The sequence below is a fragment of the Saccostrea cucullata genome, unplaced genomic scaffold (genome assembly GCF_032062105.1).
Source record: "Saccostrea cucullata isolate Sc308-1 unplaced genomic scaffold, CSIRO_AGI_Scuc_v1 ctg5684, whole genome shotgun sequence".
Classification (NCBI taxonomy): Eukaryota; Metazoa; Mollusca; class Bivalvia; order Ostreida; family Ostreidae; genus Saccostrea; species Saccostrea cuccullata.
In genome coordinates this window covers 26,908-38,835 of record NW_026929532.1, presented here as the reverse complement: position 1 = coordinate 38,835, position 11,928 = coordinate 26,908, and the positions used below count along the sequence as shown (strand labels likewise).

General features: G+C 33.6%; 1 protein-coding gene and 1 long non-coding RNA gene across 2 annotated transcripts; both read right to left on the bottom strand.

The window, feature by feature from the left end:
• Window positions 1-7,180: 7,180 nt before the first annotated feature.
• On the bottom strand, window positions 7,181-9,015 carry LOC134281122 (uncharacterized). Its single transcript, XR_009995019.1, has 3 exons — window positions 8,932-9,015; window positions 7,570-7,745; window positions 7,181-7,466 (listed from the first exon to the last, which is right to left on the bottom strand). It is a non-coding gene; the product is annotated as an uncharacterized LOC134281122 (long non-coding RNA).
• Window positions 9,016-11,283: 2,268 nt separating this feature from the next.
• LOC134281123 (uncharacterized) lies at window positions 11,284-11,928 on the bottom strand. The gene has a single exon (XM_062763586.1). It carries the CDS (start codon window positions 11,926-11,928, stop codon window positions 11,284-11,286), a length of 645 nt encoding a protein of 214 aa, XP_062619570.1.

Genomic DNA, 11,928 nt, shown 5'->3' with positions numbered 1-11,928 from the left:
TACCGACCGGTTATATATACTTTAGAATTTCTAAAAAACGAATAAATCAATGTTATTTTAAAATTTTCTTGGTTTCCATGAATCTGCTTGAAAATTAACCTGTCCTACTTTTCAATAAATTCTTCCTTAACGTAGAATAAATTTGATGAACACTTTAAAGTAGAAGCAGGGCAATTTCAACTAGGATCAAAAAAAGGAAAACAAGGGGGACGATATCAAGTTTTTTTTTAAAAATTGAATTAAACTTAATCAATAAATTTTAGTCCTGGAGTATGCCCCCCCCCTACTGCAACAAGAAATTTAGTAGTGAATTCGCAAGAATGTGTCATTAAATCATATCCTGAAACAAAGCACTATTAAAAGCAAAAGGATAAGAATAAAATATTTTCTGAAAATACAAAATAAATTATCGCATACATCTTTCAACGTTATGTGGGAACATGTGAAAACATTAAGATGTGTTTGCATTCAAAGACGTGTACATATGCTGCAAAATTACTGGAAAACGTTGTTGAACTAGGGAAAGGTGCGAAAAAGAAAAGGATGGACAAGTATTAGCTTTCCCAAAAAGCTTGTCTGACGTGGTTTGCTTAAATTCATAAAGCGGAAAGAAATAATATATTTGTTATATAATTTCTTTCTTTCGATAATATATCTTTCAAAGACCATGCTTATACAGTATTGTTTACAAAGAACATTAAAATTAAGCTCCTGGCTCCAGGAAGACTTAAGTCAAATTTTTAATCGCTGATAAAATATTTATTAACTATGGAATAATTTTTTAATAGCACATTATGTAACAACTCCTCTGTGAAACAAAATTAATTTTTTTTTAATTTTGGTCTGCTTGACATCTTAATTCTTCTACAATATTTTATTAAAAAATGAAGATGTTTCAAGATCCCGGGGTCTGCATTTTTCAAATTATGTTTTTCATGTTGAATGACCTAACTGATTTTTTATTCAACAAACAGAATAATATGAAGGTTGTAAATGAAGTCAAAGGGAAGATCTTTGATCACTTAATGGACGCGTATAAACGGCGATAACAATCTTAGCAGAGCGTTACACATGCTGACCATTCCCCTGCTGTTCTTGAGAGCTTTCATTGCTTCTCAAACCCATGAAACCATCTGATGTACAACGATATTCTACTTAACACCGTTACGTAATTGATGGATGAAATTCTGAGGTATCTATAGGAAAGGAAACAAGAAGATGCAAACTAATTTACAATGTAATCGTCCAAAATATAATCGTTGGATAGAAGTAAATAATATTACTTCAGCCAAAATGCAAATCTATTTCACACACTATTAAAAGAATTAAAAGCGAACTTGAATAAGACAATTTTTTCTGTTTTCACTGCATTTTTCTCAGGCACTGAATGAACAGTTTTTACAATACTGGGAGCAGCCCGGCGACTAAGAGGAAATATTTGACACAGGTATAATTTTACTTAGAATAAGCAATAAAAAAATTGACCATAACATGTGAAATGACTTATTCTCCGATACACAACACAACAATAACAATGTGATCTGTCTAATAGGACATTTGTTAAGAGAACTGAAGCGGACATGTTCGAAGATGAAAGAACGGATTATACTAAAGACAAAATCATCCAGTATTGTAAATAAAAGTTTAAAAGCTCATTTCCTCCTGGGACGAACTATATGCGTCTTTGGAGATTATGCATGAATCGAAATTTCCACCATCGAACTATCTAAACAATTTCATGGAACGACTGCATAAATAAGCCCTGGTTAAATCTAGTACTGTCTGACAAAAAAAGTAAACGGAACAGATATGGAACATTGCTTAAAGAAAATTAACTTTGAATTACATCTTAATATTTTTAAAAAATGCCGAATTAAAAAAAAAACTAAAGGATTCTTTACTATATTAAAACATTTTAACTTTCACCAGACTACCTATAAATTTAAAAAACGCATAATGCATTGTTCAATATTTTTTTAAAATAACTTTTAAACTTCATAAAGCGCTCTGTGAGGATGTTCTCAGAGAGAACCAATACATGATCAGCTTAAAACTCTTTGAATTTTTTTCCCATTGGCTTACATCTTCGGAGTCAATTTGGTGCCGTGACCAGGATCAGCGAAGTATTGTAATATGTCGAAGCGGAAGTAAGTGTGGCATCTGGCGAGGTAAGACGAAATTTTCTAAACAAGCCGTATCTTCAGCCTCACTGTTTGCAATTTGATCCTCCATACAACCTACCTCTCTCAGTTCAATAATAAGCCAATTTGATGCCGTAACCAGAATATGGTCGAGATACATAAAAAACAATGAGAAAGATGAGAGGTAGTTTTCCTTATAACCATGTTTTTAATTTTACTTGATTTGGCATTTTACATTTGATTACCTAAATAAAAATGACCACGGCAAATGTACCGTCTTTTGGGGACTAAGTCGAATTAACTTAAAAGAACTCATGAAAATTGAAACATATTTAGAATGTAAACGGATTTAATCTTAATGAATTTATTAACCTTACTAATAAGACTCTTCTGAAAATCTAACTACATATCTTATAAATAGAAGCAAATGTAAAAGAAACTGAATTTGATTATTTGAAACATCTGGAAACACAATATTTAGGATACTTATACACCACCACAACATAACCAAATTATTTTTAGACACTCTTAATCATTTTTTCACCTCCGTGAATCTGAGAAAATGAGACGATTCATAACTATTTCCCTTGCGACTTTTCATTTCACACCAATTTTTTTAACAAAGTAAAATTCAAATTGTTAATAAATACAATTAAATGAATTAAATGACACCCCCGTGTCTCGGTTACGAACGTTCAAATTCAACATATTTCCCTCTCACAACCACCCCACCCCCTTTTAAATTCCCAAACGGTGCATAAAGCCTCATAACACCTTGCCCCTATCTCAGTGAATGAGAAAATATAAAAATGTTGCAGGCCTGTACACAAGATCCGGGATTGACAATTCCGCACTGCCGGTCACGTGACTAATCCGATTAGTACACACACTGTGACTTCCTGTTCATGCTTGTTTAATCGCGGATCTTAATCTTCTTAACTAAATCCCTGTTAACCATTTCCTTGTATGTCCTACTATTTTATAAGAGTAATTTGGTCGCATAAACTTGAAAGAAATCTCCTTATATAAAAGGAACTTGTTCCATCCCTGATGTTTTTAGGTTAGTTAGCTCTGCTCAAAAATTTATTGTTTTATAAATGGACTTTTAAGTTTGAATACAGTTCGTTATCTCGATATTTTAATGCTTGAACACTAATGAAAATTATTCACATTAAAATATAATTCATTTCATTCAAACTAACAATTACCTATATGATAATAAAGTGTTTGATTTTAATTGCAATAGTATTTATAGGTATTAACATATGTCCCTGGAGTGTTTTATCCGCACCGTAAATTATATCCATGTACTTAACAAATTTTCAGATGCTAAGTTTACAAAAAAAAATTAATTTCCTATAAAAAAAGGGGCATTATCAAGGGCGCTATTTTAAAAAAAAGAAAATATAATGAGGCGAAACCTTTTAAAAAACAAAATTTTTAGATAACTTTAAGATTTCCTCTAACGGCGTCTTCCTTAACCTTCAAGATAATTTTAAAAAATAATTTAAAGTTGTTAAAATTCATTGATTTATTATCATTGTTTAACACCGAGTCAACGCCGAGTCGTCAATATTTCGGCGATCACATTGTACAGAGTAAATTCCATTAGCAACTCCCCCTGGTCTTGGAAATACACGAATAAAATACCCTTATCCCCCACCCCCGTTCTCCCCCTTACCTTCCTCCCCCTCTCTTTACCAAACATAATCAAAAAGCTACCAAACACCTCGCCCCTATCTCAATAAGTGAAGAAATAATCAAATGTCGCCAGGCTCTAATCAAGTTCCGGGAATGACAACCTCACAGTTCCGTTCTCGACTAATCAGAATTACACACACTATGATTTCCCGTTAGATATTATATACTCAAGGCCTTTATCTTCTTCACTTCCTGTTAACCATGTACTTCTTTTATTTGAAGTGTTTACGAACAGAATATCCTTATATTGCCCTTATAAATAATTGTAAAAGTTGTAATTTTGTCGGATAAATTTGAAAGATGAAATGTAGTTACATATAAAACATGTACAGTATAAAATGAACAACTTCAATCCTTATAAAATTTAATCACAAAAAAAAAACAATAAGACTTCGGTTAAGCAATTAACATTTTAATGTTTAATGTTTTTTTTTTAAAATTTTATTGGCAGTATCATTTATTATATGGTATTTCTAGGTGTTGTGTTGGATAATAACCGAACACAGGGTTCATGATATACATATATTTATTCTGCTTCAAACTACGTCCTGCTACACGAGTTACAAGATATAAACTGTGTACGCTCTCTATAGGTTCTCACACTCCCCAACTCCCATACTGCACCCATATCATATATCATGTATATCAACCAACTCCCATTCTACACCCATATCATGTATATCAACCAACTCCCATACTGCACCCATATCATGTATATCAATCAACTCCCATACTGCACCCATATCATATATCATGTATATCAACCAACTCCCATACTGCACCAATATTATATATCATGTATATCAACAAACTCCCATACTGCACGCATATCATATGTCATGTATATCAATCAACTCCCATACTGCACCCGTATCATCTATCATGTATATCAATCAACTCCCATACTGCACCCATATCATATATCATGTATATCAAACAACTCCCATACTGCACCCATATCATATATCATGTATATCAACCAACTCCCATACTGCACCCGTATCATATATCGTGTATATCAACCAACTCCCATACTGCACCCATATCATATATCATGTATATCAATCAACTCCCATACTGCACCCATATCATATATCATGTATATCAATCAACTCCCATACTGCACCCATATCATATATCATGTACATGTATATCAATCAACTCCCATACTGCACCCGTATCATATATCATGTATATCAATCAGCTTTCATTCATCCATTGCAGCAAGCGTTTGAAGATTAATTTGACTGCAGACTATGTTTACACTACACTAGGTATCCGTTGAATATTTTCTTGTTTCTATTCAAATACGAAACTTATTGTTTTAAAAGAGAAAAAATATCATAGTCTGGTGGCATAAAGTAATACTGGTACTTCAAAATCCCGGAAAGATTAGGAGTAAAAGTATACATGTTCAGTTACAAAATATCAATTTAATAAGAAATGGCCTATGCATAATTAAGGAATATTTCCCACCACACAGCTTCATACCAGAAGATAGAGAGAACCAAACTTAGCATCAAAATCTGTCTTTCTCCCTTTTTTGCAAGACGACCATAACAAATATGAATTTAATTGGGCAACGATGAAAAATACAGAAAATTTTTGGTCGAGAGAATCACAGACAGACAGACAAACGATTACTATAGGGCACCGGCATATCCCTGCGGTGCCCTAATTAACAACTTTTGTTTTTGCTGTTGTTTTGTTCTGCCTGCTAGAGCCCTGAAAATGTAAATGCCCTTGTATTTCTTTACAAAAAGCATGAATGGAAGCAGGTAGAGGTCTAGAAGCATTGTTATCATAGGGCTATATGCCTATAACCCTGCTAATGTTAAATATCAATTAGGATTAAATAAGTCCCACCTTTACATTTTTTGTTGTTGCAATTTTGACATGTGATTATAATTGAAAATCTGAAATATGAATCAAAGTACTGAGAGTACTGATACGAGTTGATGGTTGTTCAAGCTTATAAATTGAACACTGCTTTACTGATAAAGAAATGAAAATGCCATTTAAAAATAGCAGAAATTTAGACTTCCATTTGATTTCTGATGTCAATTTCATGAGATGATGCACTGACTGTGACTGTATTATTAAATCCCATAAACAAATAATGTCATGTGGAATAATAAGGAAATCATTTCTTTTTACATTATAATTATACATTTATTGTGTATTAGTGTCCTATTTTAACAAATGAAATGAAACACTCTTTCATAACTATCATGGTACAACAGTATCTGAATGTCCTTAATGTGGATACAGCAAAAGTAATATCCCTTTCTTTTTACATTATAATTATACATTTATTGTGTATTAGTGTCCTATTTTAACAAATGAAATGAAACACTCTTTCATAACTATCATGGTACAACAGTATCTGAATGTCCTTAATGTGGATACAGCAAAAGTAATATCCCTTTAAAAAAATACTTTTCGTAATCAATTTGACAATTACTATTGTTATACTTATCATATAGGATTTTTGTGACATTGCAGTCTTCCAGTTTGAATGTGTAAATGCACAATATACAGTAAAATACAAGAAAATGATTTTCTTTTTAGAGAGAGAAAGTCGCTGTCACAATTTTGTTCATAATTTTCTCACAAGTGTAACGAGCATTAAGAATGCAAAATGTGTGTAATCTTAATATCAGAAGTTTTACACAGGACCCTGATTTACAAATAAATGCTACAGTAATCAAAGTACTAACACAGTTTTGGGACACAGGAGAAAACTAAAAATTATATATTCTTGAGCATATACACTTCACAACTGTTGCAAAAACACATGGTCACGGTGAAATATTTGATGCATATCACAATAAGCTGTAAGATTTTTCTTTCATGACACACAATAGACACAAGTTGGACAACTGCATTTTTTCCAATGTAAATTGTAGCAAAATCGGTTTTGAAATTCACAAACATGAAATTAATATGATATATATAAACATATGCCTCCAACATTTTCTTGAAAATAAAATTTCTGCTATCAAACTGTGGTTTAAAAATGATATTGCTTCTAATTGATGTCACTACAAAGTACATACTTGTGAATCAATGTACATATTTAATATATAATAAGAGGCCCATCTGCCACATTACTCACCTGAGTATCTCGGCTTGAAAAAAAGAAGATATCAGTTCCATTTTGAAAAGTTTAACTTTATAAATGGTCCCAAGCTCCCAGGGGGAAAGGGGCTTCATTTGAACAAAAATTAAGTTGTAACAAGTTTACAACACAACAGAAAACAAAGAAATCGGATCTAAAAACTCACTTAAGCTTTTGACTCAGGTGAGCAAAAATGTGTTTTGCCATGCAATTTAAAACAATTACAAATATAAAATTAGACCACATAATGAACACAATAAATTGATATGAAATTAACTTTTTCCCAGACGTAATTTTACAAGGAAAAGTTCTCAATATGAAGATACACATTCTTCATTTCACATTTGTTCCAGTTTTCAAGGGGAAGCTTGTCCTCCAACATACAAAAGACTGACAGCACAATTGTCTAATATATATCAATGCTTGAAATTGTTCTCCTACAACAGTAAGTTTATCAAATCCCCCAGCCATCCTTTATGCTGTGCCATTTGTGGTGTATACCTCTAGAAAAATAAAATTTTACATTATCATTAAAACGACATATAAATAGCAAGTAAAATTGAAGATCTGAAGGGTATTTTATTTATTATGCCTTTTTTAAAGTACCTCTTTGCTGTCCTGGAGATGTCATCCGGCATTAGGGAACCCCCAACATGGTAGTGATGGAGTTAAATTTCTCTGGAATGAGAAATTAACCAACAAATCTCCAGAAGCAGTGAAAAAGGTTTCGTAAACAAATCCTTCCAGAGACCTTTATGCTCTGGCCCTTGTGGTTTATACTTCTAGAAAAATAACAAATTTTAAATTCTAATTAAAACAACAAATAAAATAACAAGTAAAATGGAAGATTTGAAGGGTATTTTATTTATTATGACATCTTAAATGTAAATCATCATCTTTTCAAAGCAATAAATTAAGATCACTTAAATTCCTATCCTCTGCAGGAATTCGAACCATGCACTTCTTTATACAAAATGCTTACAAGTGCATTAGCAACACGTACACTGTCTACCTCTATTATCTTCTGAGAATTTGTTTGATGCTTGATGCATATCTGCTGCAATGCAAGTAATAGCTGAGACTTGCTTTGACAATTTTTCTTTGAACCTGATATTTTCCAGAAAATTTTGTCTTTTTCTTTTCTGGCCCTTGACATCATCAACATAATCATCTTTAAGATCATCAAAATCTTGATCTGATCTTTATTTTTTTTACATCTCAAATTGTTAATTCCACAGTATTATGACACAGGATGCCTTTGTTCTCGCATGTCATCCAGAACATGTGTATTTTTTTTCCACATATTCCCATTTATTTATATATATTTTTGTTTATAATGAAAATAAATAAATAAGACACTTTCACCCTGTTTGGTTACATTAAAAAAGTTGTCTATATTTTTCTGAAGCGATATGAGCAAACATAAATCAACTAAAATAACTTATTCAAGATTTATTATGAACAGGTGCGTGTGGTGGATTTTGATCCGCTCCTGGCTAAAATAAAAATGGCGTCGTTCCAAGAGATGCTTCGTTCTCATCGTATTTTTCGTGTAATACAACAAGTAGAAATATTATCTTGGATAATTTGGATTAGTATCATTGCATGCAGAAAAATTTTTATTCGATTTTCACTAAAATATGACCGTTTCTCTCAAGAAAGTGAAATCTAGTCGATAATTCTATGGCATGTCCTGTCGCACGACTGCTGTTTTGTGTGTTTTCAAAGACTTGAAATAATATTTCAAGTGAGGCAGTTGCCTCATTACCACAATTGAAGCTACTTATGCGAACAAAAAAAAAAAGAAAAAAATTTATATAGAATCAGGCCCCTAAAGCCGCGAAAACAAGCTAATGTTTACTCGGTCAGTACCATACGAAGTCCTATCGATAAACTACTGGCTAAGTTTATATTTCAGAGCAACACGTGCAATTATACTTAAATGTGCATGTATTTACATTTACGTACCTTCTAAAAATTTCCTGGTAAGCCTCCACAATCCCGTCAATTTCTTTTGAAGTCACTGTTGTGCTGCCGATTTTGCGTGTTTTTTAAAAATTGTTTACAAAACAAAGAAGCATGGTGCGTATGAATATGAAAAAGTAGTTCGATCTCTATGTTAGGCCTAATATGTCATTTGTATAAACCCCAACAAACTTTGCACAGAAAAATTAACCAATATTTTATGCAATTAGTTTTAAAATTTTTAACCAGAAGTCTCTGTCGAGACTGTAGCTCTACTGGTTTATACTTAAAACAAAGGAAGAGAAAAGTAGCAGTTGGGACTTGAGACTTTAAATCAGCAATAAATAGAAAAATGATCCTTGCCACTCATCAAAATAAAAACCAATGCACAGAATTATGTATCTTAGTATAGTCTACTTGTGTGCCAAGTTATACTGAAATCAGACCAAAACTGCAGGAGGAGTAGCATTTTGAAAGAATTTCACAGAAATTTCTATTTTTAGTAACCTGGCAACATTGTTCATTGAAATCAAAAACCGATGCACAGAATTATGTATCTTAGTGTAGTCTACTTGTTTGCCAAGATATATCAAAATCAGACCAAACTGTAGGAGCAGAAGCATTTTGAAAGAATTTCACAGAAATTTCTATTTTTAGTAACCAAGGCAACACCGTTTATCGAAATCAAAAACCGATGCGCAGAATTATGTATCTTAGTGTAGTCTACTTGTGTGCCAAGTTATACTGAAATCGGACCAAATCTGTAGGAGGAGTAGCATTTTAAAAGAATTTCAAAGAAATTTCTATTTTTAGTAACCAAGGCAACACCGTTCATCGAAATCAAAAACCGATGCACAGAATTATGTATTTTAGTGTAGTCTACTTGTGTGCCAAGTAATATTGAAATTGGACCAAAACTGTAGGAGGAGTAGCATTTTGAAAGAATTTCAAAGAAATTTCTATTTTTAGTAACCACGGCAACACCGTTCATCAAAATCAAAACCCGATGCACAGAATTATGTATCTTAGTGTAGTCTACTTTTGTGCCAAGTTATATTGAAATCAGACCAAAACTGTAGGAGGAGTAGCATTTTGAAAGAATTTCATAGAAATTTCTATTTTTAGTAACCACGGCAACACCATTCATCGAAATCAAAAACCGATGCACAAAATTATGTATCTTAGTGTAGTCTACTTGTGTGCCAAGTTATATTGAAATTGGACCAAAACTGTAGGTGGAGTAGCATTTTGAAAAATTGTTTACAGACAGACAGACAGACAGACAGACAGACAGACGGACGGACGACGGACGCATTACTATCGCATAAGCTCTTCTGGTCTCTGACCAGTAGAGCTAAAAATCGACAAGGCATATATGCACATATAGGAATATGACAAGTGACGAAATACACTTTCATTCTTCGGCGGTTTAAATCTTTTTTGTCGGACCGACATAACAAGGCAGGTCAATGAAAATGTTATTGTTTACCCTTAAAATAAATTTCCTTTCAAAAAAGAAACATTGACATGTCTTCAATATATATTGTAACGTGTAACCTAATAAAGGGTCCGTTTTCAGGAGATACAGGGTCCAATATATATATATATATATATACTTTTCCTCTGGCTCTATCTGAGCCTATAATTAATATGGGGAATCAATATTATATACAAAAATAATTGTTATTCGTCATTTACAGGGGATGCTTGTCCCTGGGTTTTTTTTTTAATGAAACAGCAGGACACAATTAGAGGTTAGTTCTTTGTAACCGGGTACTGTGACTGGGCTCCTTGCACCTGGTTCCGTAACCAAGTTCCTATTGAATTGAGCACTCAGTGCCTCACCCTTACTCAGGATTACTACACCTTGTGCTTCAATTCAATTCCTTGGCTAAATACAGACCGGTGCTCTGTACCCTAGCCTTATCTTTCTTTTTCCCTTTTAAATACTTCTTGATTTTATTACTACCTATAATCTTCTATTCAGCTTCTTGCTTCTTCTGTGGGTTTCCGAGAGAGGGGTCGAGACTGCCTCTGCAGTCATTTATATAGCAAAGGGCTATACCATTCAAACAGGGGTGAACAGGCTCCTGGACTGTTCCATTATTCCAGGTCACACCAACGTTTGAATGGCATAGGCCTTTTTCATTACTCATTACACTACCCACGCCTCTGTATACTTGCGTCCCGCATGTTCATTGGTTATGTTTTTTTTTTTTAGACAATGAAAAAATCAACAAAACGAGGTTAAGAATTCCTTTCTTATACACAGTTAAACAATTATTCAAGTATTTACAACAATAGACTTATGTACATGTATGTACATTGTTTCTTTTTCAAAGTGCATCCCTATAATTAGTCATGCCAAATGTCTTCCTCAACTCTCTCCACACATTCACCATCCTTTTGGTATTTTCTTACAACTCTGACTGTCTTCTGGTGACGACTTGTGTCCGTCTGAGTGCTGGCATCCAACCTAGTAACATGTTCCCTACAGCAGGGGCAGTGATGTAAAGCCATGGGCGCCTCATGATCCTTACCATCATCCACCATGCTTGAATCTTTGTCTGCAGATTGGCCTGGCACCTTGTCTACAAGTTCGTCTGCCTTGCGCTTGACTCCAGGGAGACTGGGCGACGTTTTCTTCCTGATGGTTCTACCAACTTCAAGGCCTGTCTCATAAATAAGATCTCCTGGGTCTTCTTGCCAGTCAGAATCATCTTCATGGTTATCTACAACAACGGATTTGGAGTTCAATGGTACATGTTGTTCTCCACCTTGCAAACCAGTAGTTGAATGTAACCTCTTCTGGTGTCTCATTAGAAGGGAATGCTTAGCAAATGCCTTGTCACACTGGTTGCACTCGAACTTTCGTTTATTCATGTCATCAGTGGCGCATGCAAGGAGATGCTCTTTCCATTCCTCTTGTGAAGGGAGTCGACAAAGGCAAATGGAACACAGAAGGCCGGGTTTCCGGGGGGTAACTTTGGTCAATGGCAT